We start from the raw sequence: 12,098 nt of genomic DNA, 5'->3' as shown, positions 1-12,098 counted from the left end.
CGCACTTGACTAGCTCGGATGCCAAACATATTAAAAGAAAGTGTGACATGCACTTGTATGACCCTATGGTGTGTTGATTTGTATAATGTATATGCCAGATTCAGTTATTACTGTTTAATAGATATATTACTTCGTGAATTGCTTAAAATGTTTTCTTGCTGAGTCTTTTGGCTCACGGGTGCTTCGTGGTGCAAGTAAAGGTAAAGAGAAGCTCAACCAGCCATGAGTCGGAGGGCGATAGTAGTGACATGTACATATGCAGTCCGCTCGACCACCACGACCGAGATGCTTAAGGAAACTAGAGTCAAACCCAACTTTTGCCACCTAGGTCAGCTTACTATGTAACAAGGATGTTGTAACCAGCTTTTAAACTAATGTTTTTGGGATCCCGTGTAAAGAATATGTTTTTGGGTTTAATGAAATGGTTAAGACTTGATCAACATTTTAAATACCTAAACCTTTTGTAGCTTCATCACATATTTAGTCCAAATGCATTGTTTAGCAGGCCCAACACTGATTTTAAACTCACTTGGTAACAGACTCTAATTAGCAGGGCGTTACAACGAGCGAGGAGTGAGCTCCAAATTGAAGGGGTTGGGGTAATCATCTACCCAACGCTCTCACTTTAGCGAGTCTCAAGCCCCTCCTCAACTTTCTAATGCACAGTACGATAATTTGGTGAATACAGTAAAAAAATTTGACTAACCAAGTCAATTTCTTGACTCAATTTCTTCCATCTTGATTTTGTCCACCGAACGTTCAAATGCTGCCTATGCCTGATAGTGACAATATTTCTGGAGCTTCGTCTTTTCAACCTCCAACTCCAGTCTATCCTTCCATGTACAAGGTAGCGCTATCTCAACCTATGGCACCTCCATACATGTATGGAGAAACACCATCACCTTATCCGTGGCCGAATCCACCGTCGTCGCAGCCGTCATATCCCTACATGTATGAAGCAGGATCATCCAAATTACCTCCCCAATATCCATGACCGATGCCGTCGTAGCCACTACAACCACCACAACTGCAATAGGAAGACAATATGGAGGACGAGGCAGCTGATTTAGGAGATTAGGATATTATTGTTAGTTATTTTTTAGTTATATTAACAATATGGATATTTGTTATCTTAATGAACAAATTTCAATATTTAATTTAATATTTTCATTTTTAATATATTTGTTTTTAATGATTTTTTAATTATTAACATAATTTTATAACTTTTTTATAAATAAAATTGTATCAGGGGCGACACTGTTACCCCTGATATTGCAATATCAGATGGGATATCTCAACTTTTAGGGGCGACACATTGACTAAAAGGTACGCCACATGTGAAAATATTTGAGGCGACATCTCAACTTTTAGGAGCGCCACATAAGTCGTCCCTAATGTACTTCTTTAAGCGCATTTTATTAGGGGCAACAAATCCAGGATGACTTTTATCGTTATTAGGGGAGACATCCGACATGCGTCACCCCTAAAAATTGTTCTTCTTGTAGTGTCAAAGTTTAAAATGTGATAAACCTTTTTTAGGTCTGTGTTCACCTACTTATGGGATGCAAGTAAACATTACAAAGAGCTTCATTATGATGGTTGTTAGAATCATTAATTAAACAACAATTATTACAATAAATGTAATAGTTATAACACTAAGAAAAACATCTACATTAATTACACTTAAGTGTTAGAGTGTTTCCGGTCATTGGCTTTAACTGAAAAGTAGTTTAGGCCGGAACACAATTTGTGTGCTATCTCCTCATTGTTTGGAAAAGATTGCACCTTTCCCATAAGATAGAGTTCTCGACATCACGAGCTCACTTCTTTGAGATGTGTGAAGTCAATCTTGCAGGTTATAATTAAAGGTTGTGGGGATACAATTTGATTATGTGTATATTGTTAAAATGTAATCATTAATTTTAATGAATAGATCGTAAATGTTTGATATATTTACCCATTTTGTTAATAAAAATAAATGAGTCAGTTTAGCAAAACTAATTAATTAAGGTGCAAACCAAATAAATCTATATAGAAATTCTCATTTCTTTCAAAAATATATAGAGAGAAATTTTGAGGCAACTCGTCGATTTGATAGGATTGAATCTAATAAAACGTGTATTATTAAGTGGCTCTATAGCCTCTATTTTCAGTCTTCTCTATTTGTTATATTTTCTCTACACTTATAATTAAACCACATCTTCAAAATAAAAACTAAAAAGTTAATTTTTTTTAATAGTTTTTCCTAAACTACCAATTAATACGTAGTACTTTCTATGATTTTCTACTCAGTTCTCTCCCTCGATCTCTTACATATGATTCATCATTTTCTTTCTTTTCTTTTTCTCACCTGATATTTCAAAGGAAAATTGTATTTGTAATTGATTTTTAGCAAAATAAAAATTATTATATAGTTTAAATATCTCATCTTAAAAATGATTTGTAGATTCATCACTACAAAATTTAAATTTTTGGCAGATATTGCATAATCTAAGCATAACTTATAAAAATAACCAGTTTTAAGTAAACATTAGCAAATATTTTTTTAATGGAGCAAAAACTTTTTTACGCATAGTCGACTTATTTTTATTATTATTATTATTATAACGTATAAAATGATATTTAGTCAAAAAGTATATATATAATTAGTACTGTTGCAGATTAATTATTATTTAATAATGGTATGACTATCCATAAAAAAAATTCTTGATCGAGCAGCCTCTGATCTCAAGGGGACATGGGGCTGGTAAACTATAGAAAACAAATGAAGAACGATCCGTGTTAAGTGTAGATGAAAAGAATGTGGCCAACTTGATAAATGTCTTGTGTGCATGTTTTAGAGTAATATCAGATAATTATTAAAAATGAGCAATTTACATCTACATAATTAGTCGCTATGAAACACTTAATTACTAATGATAGATATTTGGAAGTATAATTCATTAGAATAAATCGATAATGAAATGTATAGTGATTTATTAGTATAAAGAGATGAGTATATCGTTAGATTTTCTTTATCTCTCACTGTAAGCATGTAGAAATTATTGTTATTATAATAAGCAAATTCTGATACATATAAAAATTAATGTATTATCTAATTAATCTGATCTCAAATTGGCGTACGTATGTCAACCAAAACTACACTGCGTTTATATGAAAAAGACAACCTTTATAGTCTCCTATATATTAATAATTATATATTAAATAGGACTGATTAATAATGTATCTATCAAGTCTTAGGTAAAATGTTAATGATATATATGATGATCATATTCCACTAATACCACACTATGTGAGTTGTCGTTATTCATTGGATGCTCCTATATATAGAAATATATCCATTAGGATATAAGTTACTAGTTTGTAACTTCAACTTTTATGATATGTTATTTCTCGTTTTCGGGATGTCTATTATTGATATAATGTAATTTGTTCAAGTTTTTTTTTTCGAAATTAAAATTTGTTGAAGTTTAATCATTAAAATTTTTATTTAATAGAAAATGAGTAATGATTGGAAACATAAAAGTTGCACATAATATTTACACAATGATGTATAATTATCAATTTCAACCACACAATTTGAAATGATAATGATGTAATCCCACTTAAAAATATGAATGGTTAAAATTAAAGTATTGTATACAACTTTTTATATGTAATAATGAAGTTGTTGTTTAGTCTCTTAAATAGTATTATACTTTTTTTTTTTAAATCTCTTAAATTGTTATACTTTTGATCAGAGTTGTTTTAATGGTAACCTAGTTATGATAATATTTTTAGTTCTTAACGTGGTAGGTGATCCGCAACAAACTATGAAACTACGCCCGCGGACTCTAGATCCCGATCGCTATCCGCTGGATCTTCAAACTCTTCACTTTTAACCATAAAAAAGTATGTTACCAAAAAGTAAAAATATATAAGTACACTACAAAAAAAATTTGAGCAAATATTCATTTTAGTCGCAACAAAAAATTATTTATGAATAAAAAATAATATTTAAACACAAGTTTTGTTACCAGTGTAGAGTTAGTTACAATCTATTATATATAGTGATAAAATGTATAGTGAGTAAAAACATATTTAGTCACAATAAATTATGATTAGCACTTTTAGTTACGGATTTTTTAAAGATGACATAAATATGATGATATTTTTTTAATCACAATAAAATTTGTAACTAAAAATAAAAAATAAAAAAATTGTAGTGGTAGGTGCTATCTTTTATTTTCTCATCTATTTCAAAAGAAAAAAAATATATATTTATAATTGACATATAAAAATTTATCAAAATAAAAATAATTATATTTGTTAAAATAATCTCATTTTGAATATCATTATAGATTCATCACTATATGGAATTCAAAATTTTGGTAGATCTTATCGATCTAAGAATAGTTTATAAAAATAAATAGTTTCCAGCAATTATTGATGTAATTTGAGTGGCAAATTAAAAAATGGGGTTTACGCATAGACTTTTTTGGCATGGCGTACATAATGATATTCATGCCAAAAAATATATTTAAGTACACATTGATTAATTGTATATGAATATGTTGTGACTATCCATAAACCTTTTTCTTGAGCAGCCTCTGATCTCAATTGGGTTTAATATAATTAAAGAAACAAAGAACGTTCCATGATAAGAGAAGATGAAAAGAATATGGCCAACTTAATTGATGTGTCATGAGTGCATGTTTCGAAGTAGTATCAGATATTGTTAAAAATTAGCAACTTACATCAATTAGTCAGTGGCTATTTGAGCACTATATGATGTGAACACTACTTTTGACATATTATGTGGTTGTTAAATGTACTTTAAGTTATAATATGTGAGATTTAAATTTTCTACTTATGCCACCTTATATTAGCTTATTATAATCTACCTGATGATATTGAGTACTACGTACTCCCTCACCCTGGCTTTGTGCTACTAATGTTATGTATAAATACCCATTAAATCTCCTCATATAAACGTACACTCAAACAACTTGAACTTCCATAAATATATATATATATATATATATAATAAACGCTGTAAACGTAGTAATTAGAAAGATTAAAGAAGATGAAGTACTACTTGGGAAGTAGTAGTGGTAGTAGTAGTCTTTTTGTGTTATCTTTAAGTCTTTCCTTATTAGTGATAGCGGTCTTTGCGGGCGAAAGAAGCGACCACAGATGTGGACCAGCTGTAGGGAACCCTCCATGTGGAGGCGATAGGTGCTGCAGCATCAGTAATTGGTGTGGTGGCGGAGCAAGCTACTGCAGCGGAAGATACTGCCGATACCAGTGTTGGTCCTCGACCTCGACCTCGAGTAGTAGTGGCGAGGCACTACTGCAACTCATCAAAAACAATGGTGGTGTAAGCAAGATTCTTAGTGAATCAGTTTATAACGAAATGTTTAAGCACATGAAAGATTGTCCAAGCCAAGGGTTCTACAACTACGACGCTTTCCTCATTGCTGCTGCCTCTTTCCCTGCTTTTGCTACCACCGGAGATGTTGCCACTCGTAAGAGAGAGCTAGCTGCTTTCTTCGGTCAAACATCTCAAGCAACTTCAGGTTTCATATCCATCCTTTCTCAACTATAATATATATATATATATATCTTTTTTATCCTTTTATTATATAAATAATAATAGGCTGCAACGCTTTTTTTTTTTTTTTTTTACGCCAGTGCATATTTTTTTTCTTTTTTCCAATACTTAGATAAATATAATTCTAAAAAAAATTATATAACAGTGTACATTATAGTTATTTAGAACATATTATAAATTTTTTAAAAATTTTGAATAAATTATGGTATCAAAAATATAGTCTAAACTGTCTGTTGTACGCGTGTAAAATTTGACAGTTTGAAACATGTTTTCAGCGTTGTATACTATTTAGAATTTTTAAAAAATTGTATGATATTCTAAATACCTACAATGTACACCGTTATATAAAATTTTTTAAGATTATGTCTATCCAGATGCTAAAAATAGAAAAAAAAAATACAACGGTGATGTTGAAAAAAAAAAGAATGGGTTGATTTTGTTATATATTTATTGAATATGTTGAATATATTTATTTTTGGTGGCAGATACAAAGTCTTATTTTCTAAAATAAATGAATATTTTTTGAACAAATTATATTAACCTTGAATGTTAATTTTTTTTAAAATACCAAATTACTGGTTTTTAATTTTAAATTAAATTTTTTGATCAAATTACTCTCATTTTATAAATTAGAGAAATAATTGGTTTTTTATACCAGAGTTAAAAAAAAGTGTTTAATTACATGCGAGAAGTTTTAAATATATATAATGACATCTTATTATTTATATCTTATTTGATTTGGTTATTAAAAAATAAAATACGGAAGAAGAAAAAGAAAAGAAAATATCCTGAGACAAGGAAAAAAAAAGTCATTATAATACCAATCTTGAGAAGGTGTAGCTGGATAAGGAAGAGTTCATCATGTTTGGTGGAGTATGTAGTTTTACAAACTTGATGGGATAAAGAAGAGAAGGTCAATTTGGGCATTATATTATTGGTTTTGGAATGGAATGGGCTTTCAACCCATTTACTTTTTTGAAACTTTAATCCAATATTTGAGTGAATCACTCTTCCTTTTGGATCAGTTAAAAGTGAAACCAAACTTTGAAATGAGTCCAATTTGCGAATTAAGATTCTATTCTAATACTTATTCTAGTGAACCAAAAGCCACCTTACTCTCCTTGTTTAATTGATATGGTTAGTCCAACTAATAACATGGATGGAATTATTTTTGTGTATAGGTCAAAGTGAGATGTATGATGATTTAATAGATTCACATGAATGGGGATATTGTCATATCAACGGGACTGCTACTACTGCTGCTACTACTACTACGGACCTTGAGAACGATCATTGCACTTCTTCTCATTGGCCTTGCGCTTCTGCCCAAAAATACAATGGTCGAGGACCTGTGCAGCTCACTCAGTAAGTATCATTATAAGTTTCAAAAAGAAAAATTATACTAGCTCCTATACCAATATATATAATTTTATTAATACTAATTTGACAAATATATATATATATATATATATCATCACTACTACTTGATCTGGCAGCAACTACAATTACGGGCTTGCTGGAGAAAGTCTTGGCTTAGATTTGATCAACGACCCTGATTTGGTAGCAACAGACCCAATTGTATCGTTCAAGACAGCCATATGGTTCTGGATGACTCAGCATGACAACAAGCCTTCTTGCCATGATATTGTTATCAGTGCTAATTATTCCCAAGTGAAAGTGATCCCCAGCTATGGTGTGATTGGAAACATAATCAATGGAAAAAGAGCTCCTAATAATAATCTGGCAATTGCCGATACTAATAGCGTCGGCTACTACAAGAGGTACTGTCACATGTTAGGAGTGAGCTATGGAGATAACTTGAAATATTGGTACGACCAATCGGCTGATGCTGACATCCAAATGCCTACCATCTAATCATAACGATTATAAGAGAAGACAAAAAAAGATGGCTCTCTTTGGACAAAGAGGAAATATGCTCGACTAAGAACCACTTCATTTTATGTATGTTAAAGAGGTTCGATTTATGTTGATCTTCTTCGTGATGAATAAATGAGCCACAACAATATTATATGTACCTAGCAAGGGCAGCACTATATACTTTTGTCTTCGTTGTCAATCGAATTTACATTTCATCTATATAAATATCACAAAAATCTTTAGATAATTATATTTCTGAAAGCAATACAAACTCATTTATAAACTAATCTTGCGGAATAAACTAAATATGATTGTCATAAAATAAAATAAATATACCTCCACCTATTGATTTATTAATCTCAATCTAAAAGTTTTAAATCTGCAAAAGAAAAAAAAAAAAAAGATTATAAGTGAGGGTAAAGGATTTTCACACTCTCACTAACTCATAAAGTATGAGAATGAGTGTTGAGTTTGGGGACATAACCCTATATTTATATCGGAAACTATCTTAAATGCTGATCATATAAAAAATACTTGTCAATTAATCTCAATATTGATTTTAATCCTAATTAATTAGAATTATATTTTTTAATAACTCTAATTAATTTAATAAAATATTCTAACGATTTTTAAGAAACCAACCATCAAAAAATTCACACAACTATTTATCTACAAAACCCCATTTAATAATCAAAATTAGCGATTAGTCCTTAAAGTACGAAAGCATTGAGCAATGGAAGGAAAAAAAGGAGATTCTTTGCAGATTACCTATGTTGATAGGCTTGCATTCCATAAATGTGAGCATTACTAAATTCAACAATTGCCTAGGAGAATCTAGCAACTCAAAAATACGAAGCACTGCGACGCCCACCAAGTAAATATACAAAAAAAATCTTTCAGAAAATCTAAAAACTCTTGCATCTCTGCTCACATTCTGGTACCCAATCTTTTCAATCTGATTTTGATTCCATAAAGTTATTTACTACAATTCTCACCAGAAAAATATATAGTGCCAGATGAGAATCAATTTGTAAAATATTTTATTATTGATCCTATAAATAATTGATACTAATTAGTTTTATAAGAATAAGAAAGTATACTGAATTTTGAAAGAGGCAAATTATCAAACACTTGACAAGCAATCAAACAAACAAGAGAAACAAAATACCTAAACTAGATGTAGGGACGGACACACATTGGAACGAGTGGGGTCAACTGACCCTAATAAATTTTTAGAAATTACATGTACGTATGTTAATATTTTTGTAATATTTTAAGTACTTTAATAATTAAATGTATTGACCCCACTAAAATATTTACATTTTCTTTTTTCTTTTTTAAGATTTTATAATTCTGTTTGTTTATTTCAAACTTTACCACATGTACTTTGCTTTTAATTCATGAGAATATTATTCATATGTATTTTTGTTAATGGATTTTTTTTTTTGAATTTTTTTTTTGACCCCAATAAAAATATATTATAAGTCCGCCCTGACTAAATGTATATAGTATAAATTCGATATATATGATACACTTCAATAAGTACAAAGTAACAAAACAGAGCATAAAATCAAATCAGAATAATGGTAAAATCATATTAATATCTCTAATTCAAATCAAAAGTTACAACCTAAGGAGCACGTATCATGAACACAAGAGAATATAATATAAATAAATGAAGAAAAAACAAATACATACTCTTTCTCAATTGCCATGAAACTCCCAAAGGACTTAACAAAGATTATTGAGTTTTCTTCCCAGTATTTTGATAAATTTAAGGACGGTTTGGTATTGTTTTTCTGTATTTTGTTTTCAAAATTGTGTTTTCATATTGTGTTTTCATAAATGAAAACAAAAAATAAATTTTGTAGTTTAAAAAAAACAACAAGTGTTTGGTTAATGTTTTTTAAAATTAATTTTTTTAGTTTTATTTTTTTAAAAAATTGATAAATTTACAAATATGTAGTAAATAATGAGAAAAAGTGATGAAAAATAAGGAAATAAATTTTGAGCAAAAAAAATTAAAAAGAGAGAAATCAATTCAAGAAAAAAAAAGTGATAAAAAAGAAAATAGCAAAATGGAAAAAATGAAGAGAAAGAAAATAAAGATATAAGAAGTAATGATAGAGAAAATAATGAATTAATAAGTGATGATAGAAAAAAAAATGATATAAAAAATGATAAAAGAAAAAGTGGTGTGAGAGAAAATAAGGATAGATAAATTAATGAGTAAAAACATAATGTGAGATAATAATAATTAAAACGGTTATAAAGAAAAAAATGGACAAAAAAAATTAAGAACAAAATAATAATTTTTTCTTATTCTTAAATTTTTTTGTTTTTTGTAACTTTGTTGTTAAAAATTATTTTTGAAAATAATATCAAACCATCTTAGTTATTTTCAAAATACAGAATTTAAGTTTTAAAAATTAAAAACAAATTTTTAACTAAGAATCAATCTAATTCTGATTGGGTGAAATAAAAGAATTGCATCGGAGAAGAAAACAATAAAGAAAAAATCACCAACCGTTTTGGATGAGATATACAAAGAACAGGTATGGAGTTTCTGGTAGAAAAAAAATGAATGACAAAGTGTGTGGGATTTTTGTCCACACATGAATAGTAAATAAAAGTTTATTCACATATCTTTTATGAATGAATTTACACGGAATGTAAAGGCTATATATAACCTTATATGCCTTAGTTAGACTTGCGCCTTATATTTAAATTCTAGGAGGGCGTAGCAAGGTACGTGCTTGTCTTATATTATAAATTTATAATTTTAGATAATGATAAAAATGATGAGGTAGAAGGAGCTAAAAAATTATAGAGTCGGTAGAAGCCTGCTAAAGGAAAAAAATAATTTCAATAAGTTTTAACTGCTTCATCTTCCTCTAAATCTAAGTGTATTAATAATTTCAATAATTTTTAGCGAAAATTTCTGTCTTGCTATATTTGGGTAAAAAGCGGTATAATTTTTAGCCACAATTTTACCATTTTTAACCTTATGCTAATTTATATTTACTTTATCTTGTTTTCATAAAAAAGTATAATTTCTATATTAGATTTGGGTATTTAGTAATATCACACATTTTTGTTTTGGGCTGTTCTATTTTTTTTTTCGGAATCTGCTTCCATCTATTCACAACACTCCAAAAAAAAAAAAAGACATAAGTAATAATAATTAAAAAAAAGTATGCAATCTGGTCAGACAAGAGAATAGATGATGATGTATATACTGAAACAAGGATGGGCCTAACACTTTCCAAACAAAAAAAATAAGTAAGTAAAAAAAAAGGTCAAACTACCTAAATAACTTTATTTAAATGAAGAATTACATATTTTTTTATTAAACAGTAAAAGTAATATATAACATACTTAAGGGATGAAAATGGAATTATATTTACTTTATCTTGTTTTCATAAAAAGTATAATTTCTATATTAGATTTGGATATTTAAGTAATATCACACATTTTTGTTTTGGACTGTTCCATTTTTTTTTCGGAATCTATTTCCATCTATTCACAACACTCAAAAAAAAAAGTAAAGTAATTAAAAAAAGACATAAGTAATAATAATTAAAAAAAGTATGCAATCTCGTCAGACAAGAGAATAGATAATGATGTATATACTGAAACAAGGATGGGCATAACACTTTCCAAAAAAAAAAATTCAGGCAAGTAAAAAAAAAGGGTCAAACTACCTAAATAACCTTATTTAAATGAAAAATTACATATTTTTTGATTAAACAGTAAAAGTAATATATAACATACTGAAGGAATGAAAATGGAAAAAAAAATGGACCAAGAGCTGCTTATACGCTCTTTTACTAATAGTACTAGTAGGGCGTAGCACGTGCCTTGCACGTGCCTTGCACGTGCTGGTCATGTATTATAAATTTATACTTTTATGATAAATTTTAAATAATGATGAAAATGATGAGATAGCAGAGAAAGAGATAGAAGGAGCTAAAAAATTATAGAGTGGGTAGAAGTCTGCTAAAGAGCAAAGGAAAAAAATAATTATGGAGCCTAGGTATGCTTGCCCCTTCTATTCCTCTCCCAAGCTTGAGCTTTCGCCGGATTCGAACTGTGTCTAGTATCCTCCCTAACGTGAGGAGAGAGAAAGAGTAATATTACACAAAACTGAGGAGAACCTTATGCTAATTTTTGCCACTTTTTTGCCACGTTTTTGCCACTTTTAACCTTATGCTAATTTATATTTACTTTATCTTATTTTCATAAAAAGTATAATTTCTATATTAGATTTAGGTATTTAAGTAATATCACAAAATTTTTTTTGGACTGTTCCAATTTTTTTTTTCAGAATCTGTTTGCTAGTGATAAGGTAAAAAATTCACAACACTCTAAAACAAAAAAAACGTAAAGTTACTTAAATAGACATATGTAATTAAAAAAAATATGCACTTTCGTTATATTAAATAAAGTAAATATAAGATTGTACACAGGTAAAAATGGGAAGAAAAAATGGATGAAGAGCTACTTTTTTTATTTTTATCCTGATAGGAGAATAGATGAGTAGATGATGATGTGCTGGGCAAAACACTTTCAAAAAAAAAAAAAATTAGACAAGTCCTAAACAAAAACACTCAAACTACCTAAATAA

At 29.0% G+C, this 12,098-nt stretch overlaps 1 protein-coding gene across 1 annotated transcript; it reads left to right on the top strand.

Moving 5' to 3' along the window:
- The first annotated feature begins 5,030 nt into the window (after window positions 1-5,030).
- LOC133821044 (mulatexin-like) lies at window positions 5,031-7,624 on the top strand. Its single transcript, XM_062253571.1, has 3 exons — window positions 5,031-5,558; window positions 6,775-6,958; window positions 7,090-7,624. The coding sequence occupies exons 1-3, from the start codon at window positions 5,066-5,068 to the stop codon at window positions 7,466-7,468; spliced, it is 1,056 nt and encodes a 351-aa protein (XP_062109555.1). The 5' UTR covers window positions 5,031-5,065; the 3' UTR covers window positions 7,469-7,624.
- Window positions 7,625-12,098: the final 4,474 nt, after the last annotated feature.

Source organism: Humulus lupulus, chromosome 3 (genome assembly GCF_963169125.1).
Source record: "Humulus lupulus chromosome 3, drHumLupu1.1, whole genome shotgun sequence".
Taxonomy (NCBI): Eukaryota; Viridiplantae; Streptophyta; class Magnoliopsida; order Rosales; family Cannabaceae; genus Humulus; species Humulus lupulus.
This window is presented reverse-complemented; position numbering and strand designations above follow the sequence as displayed.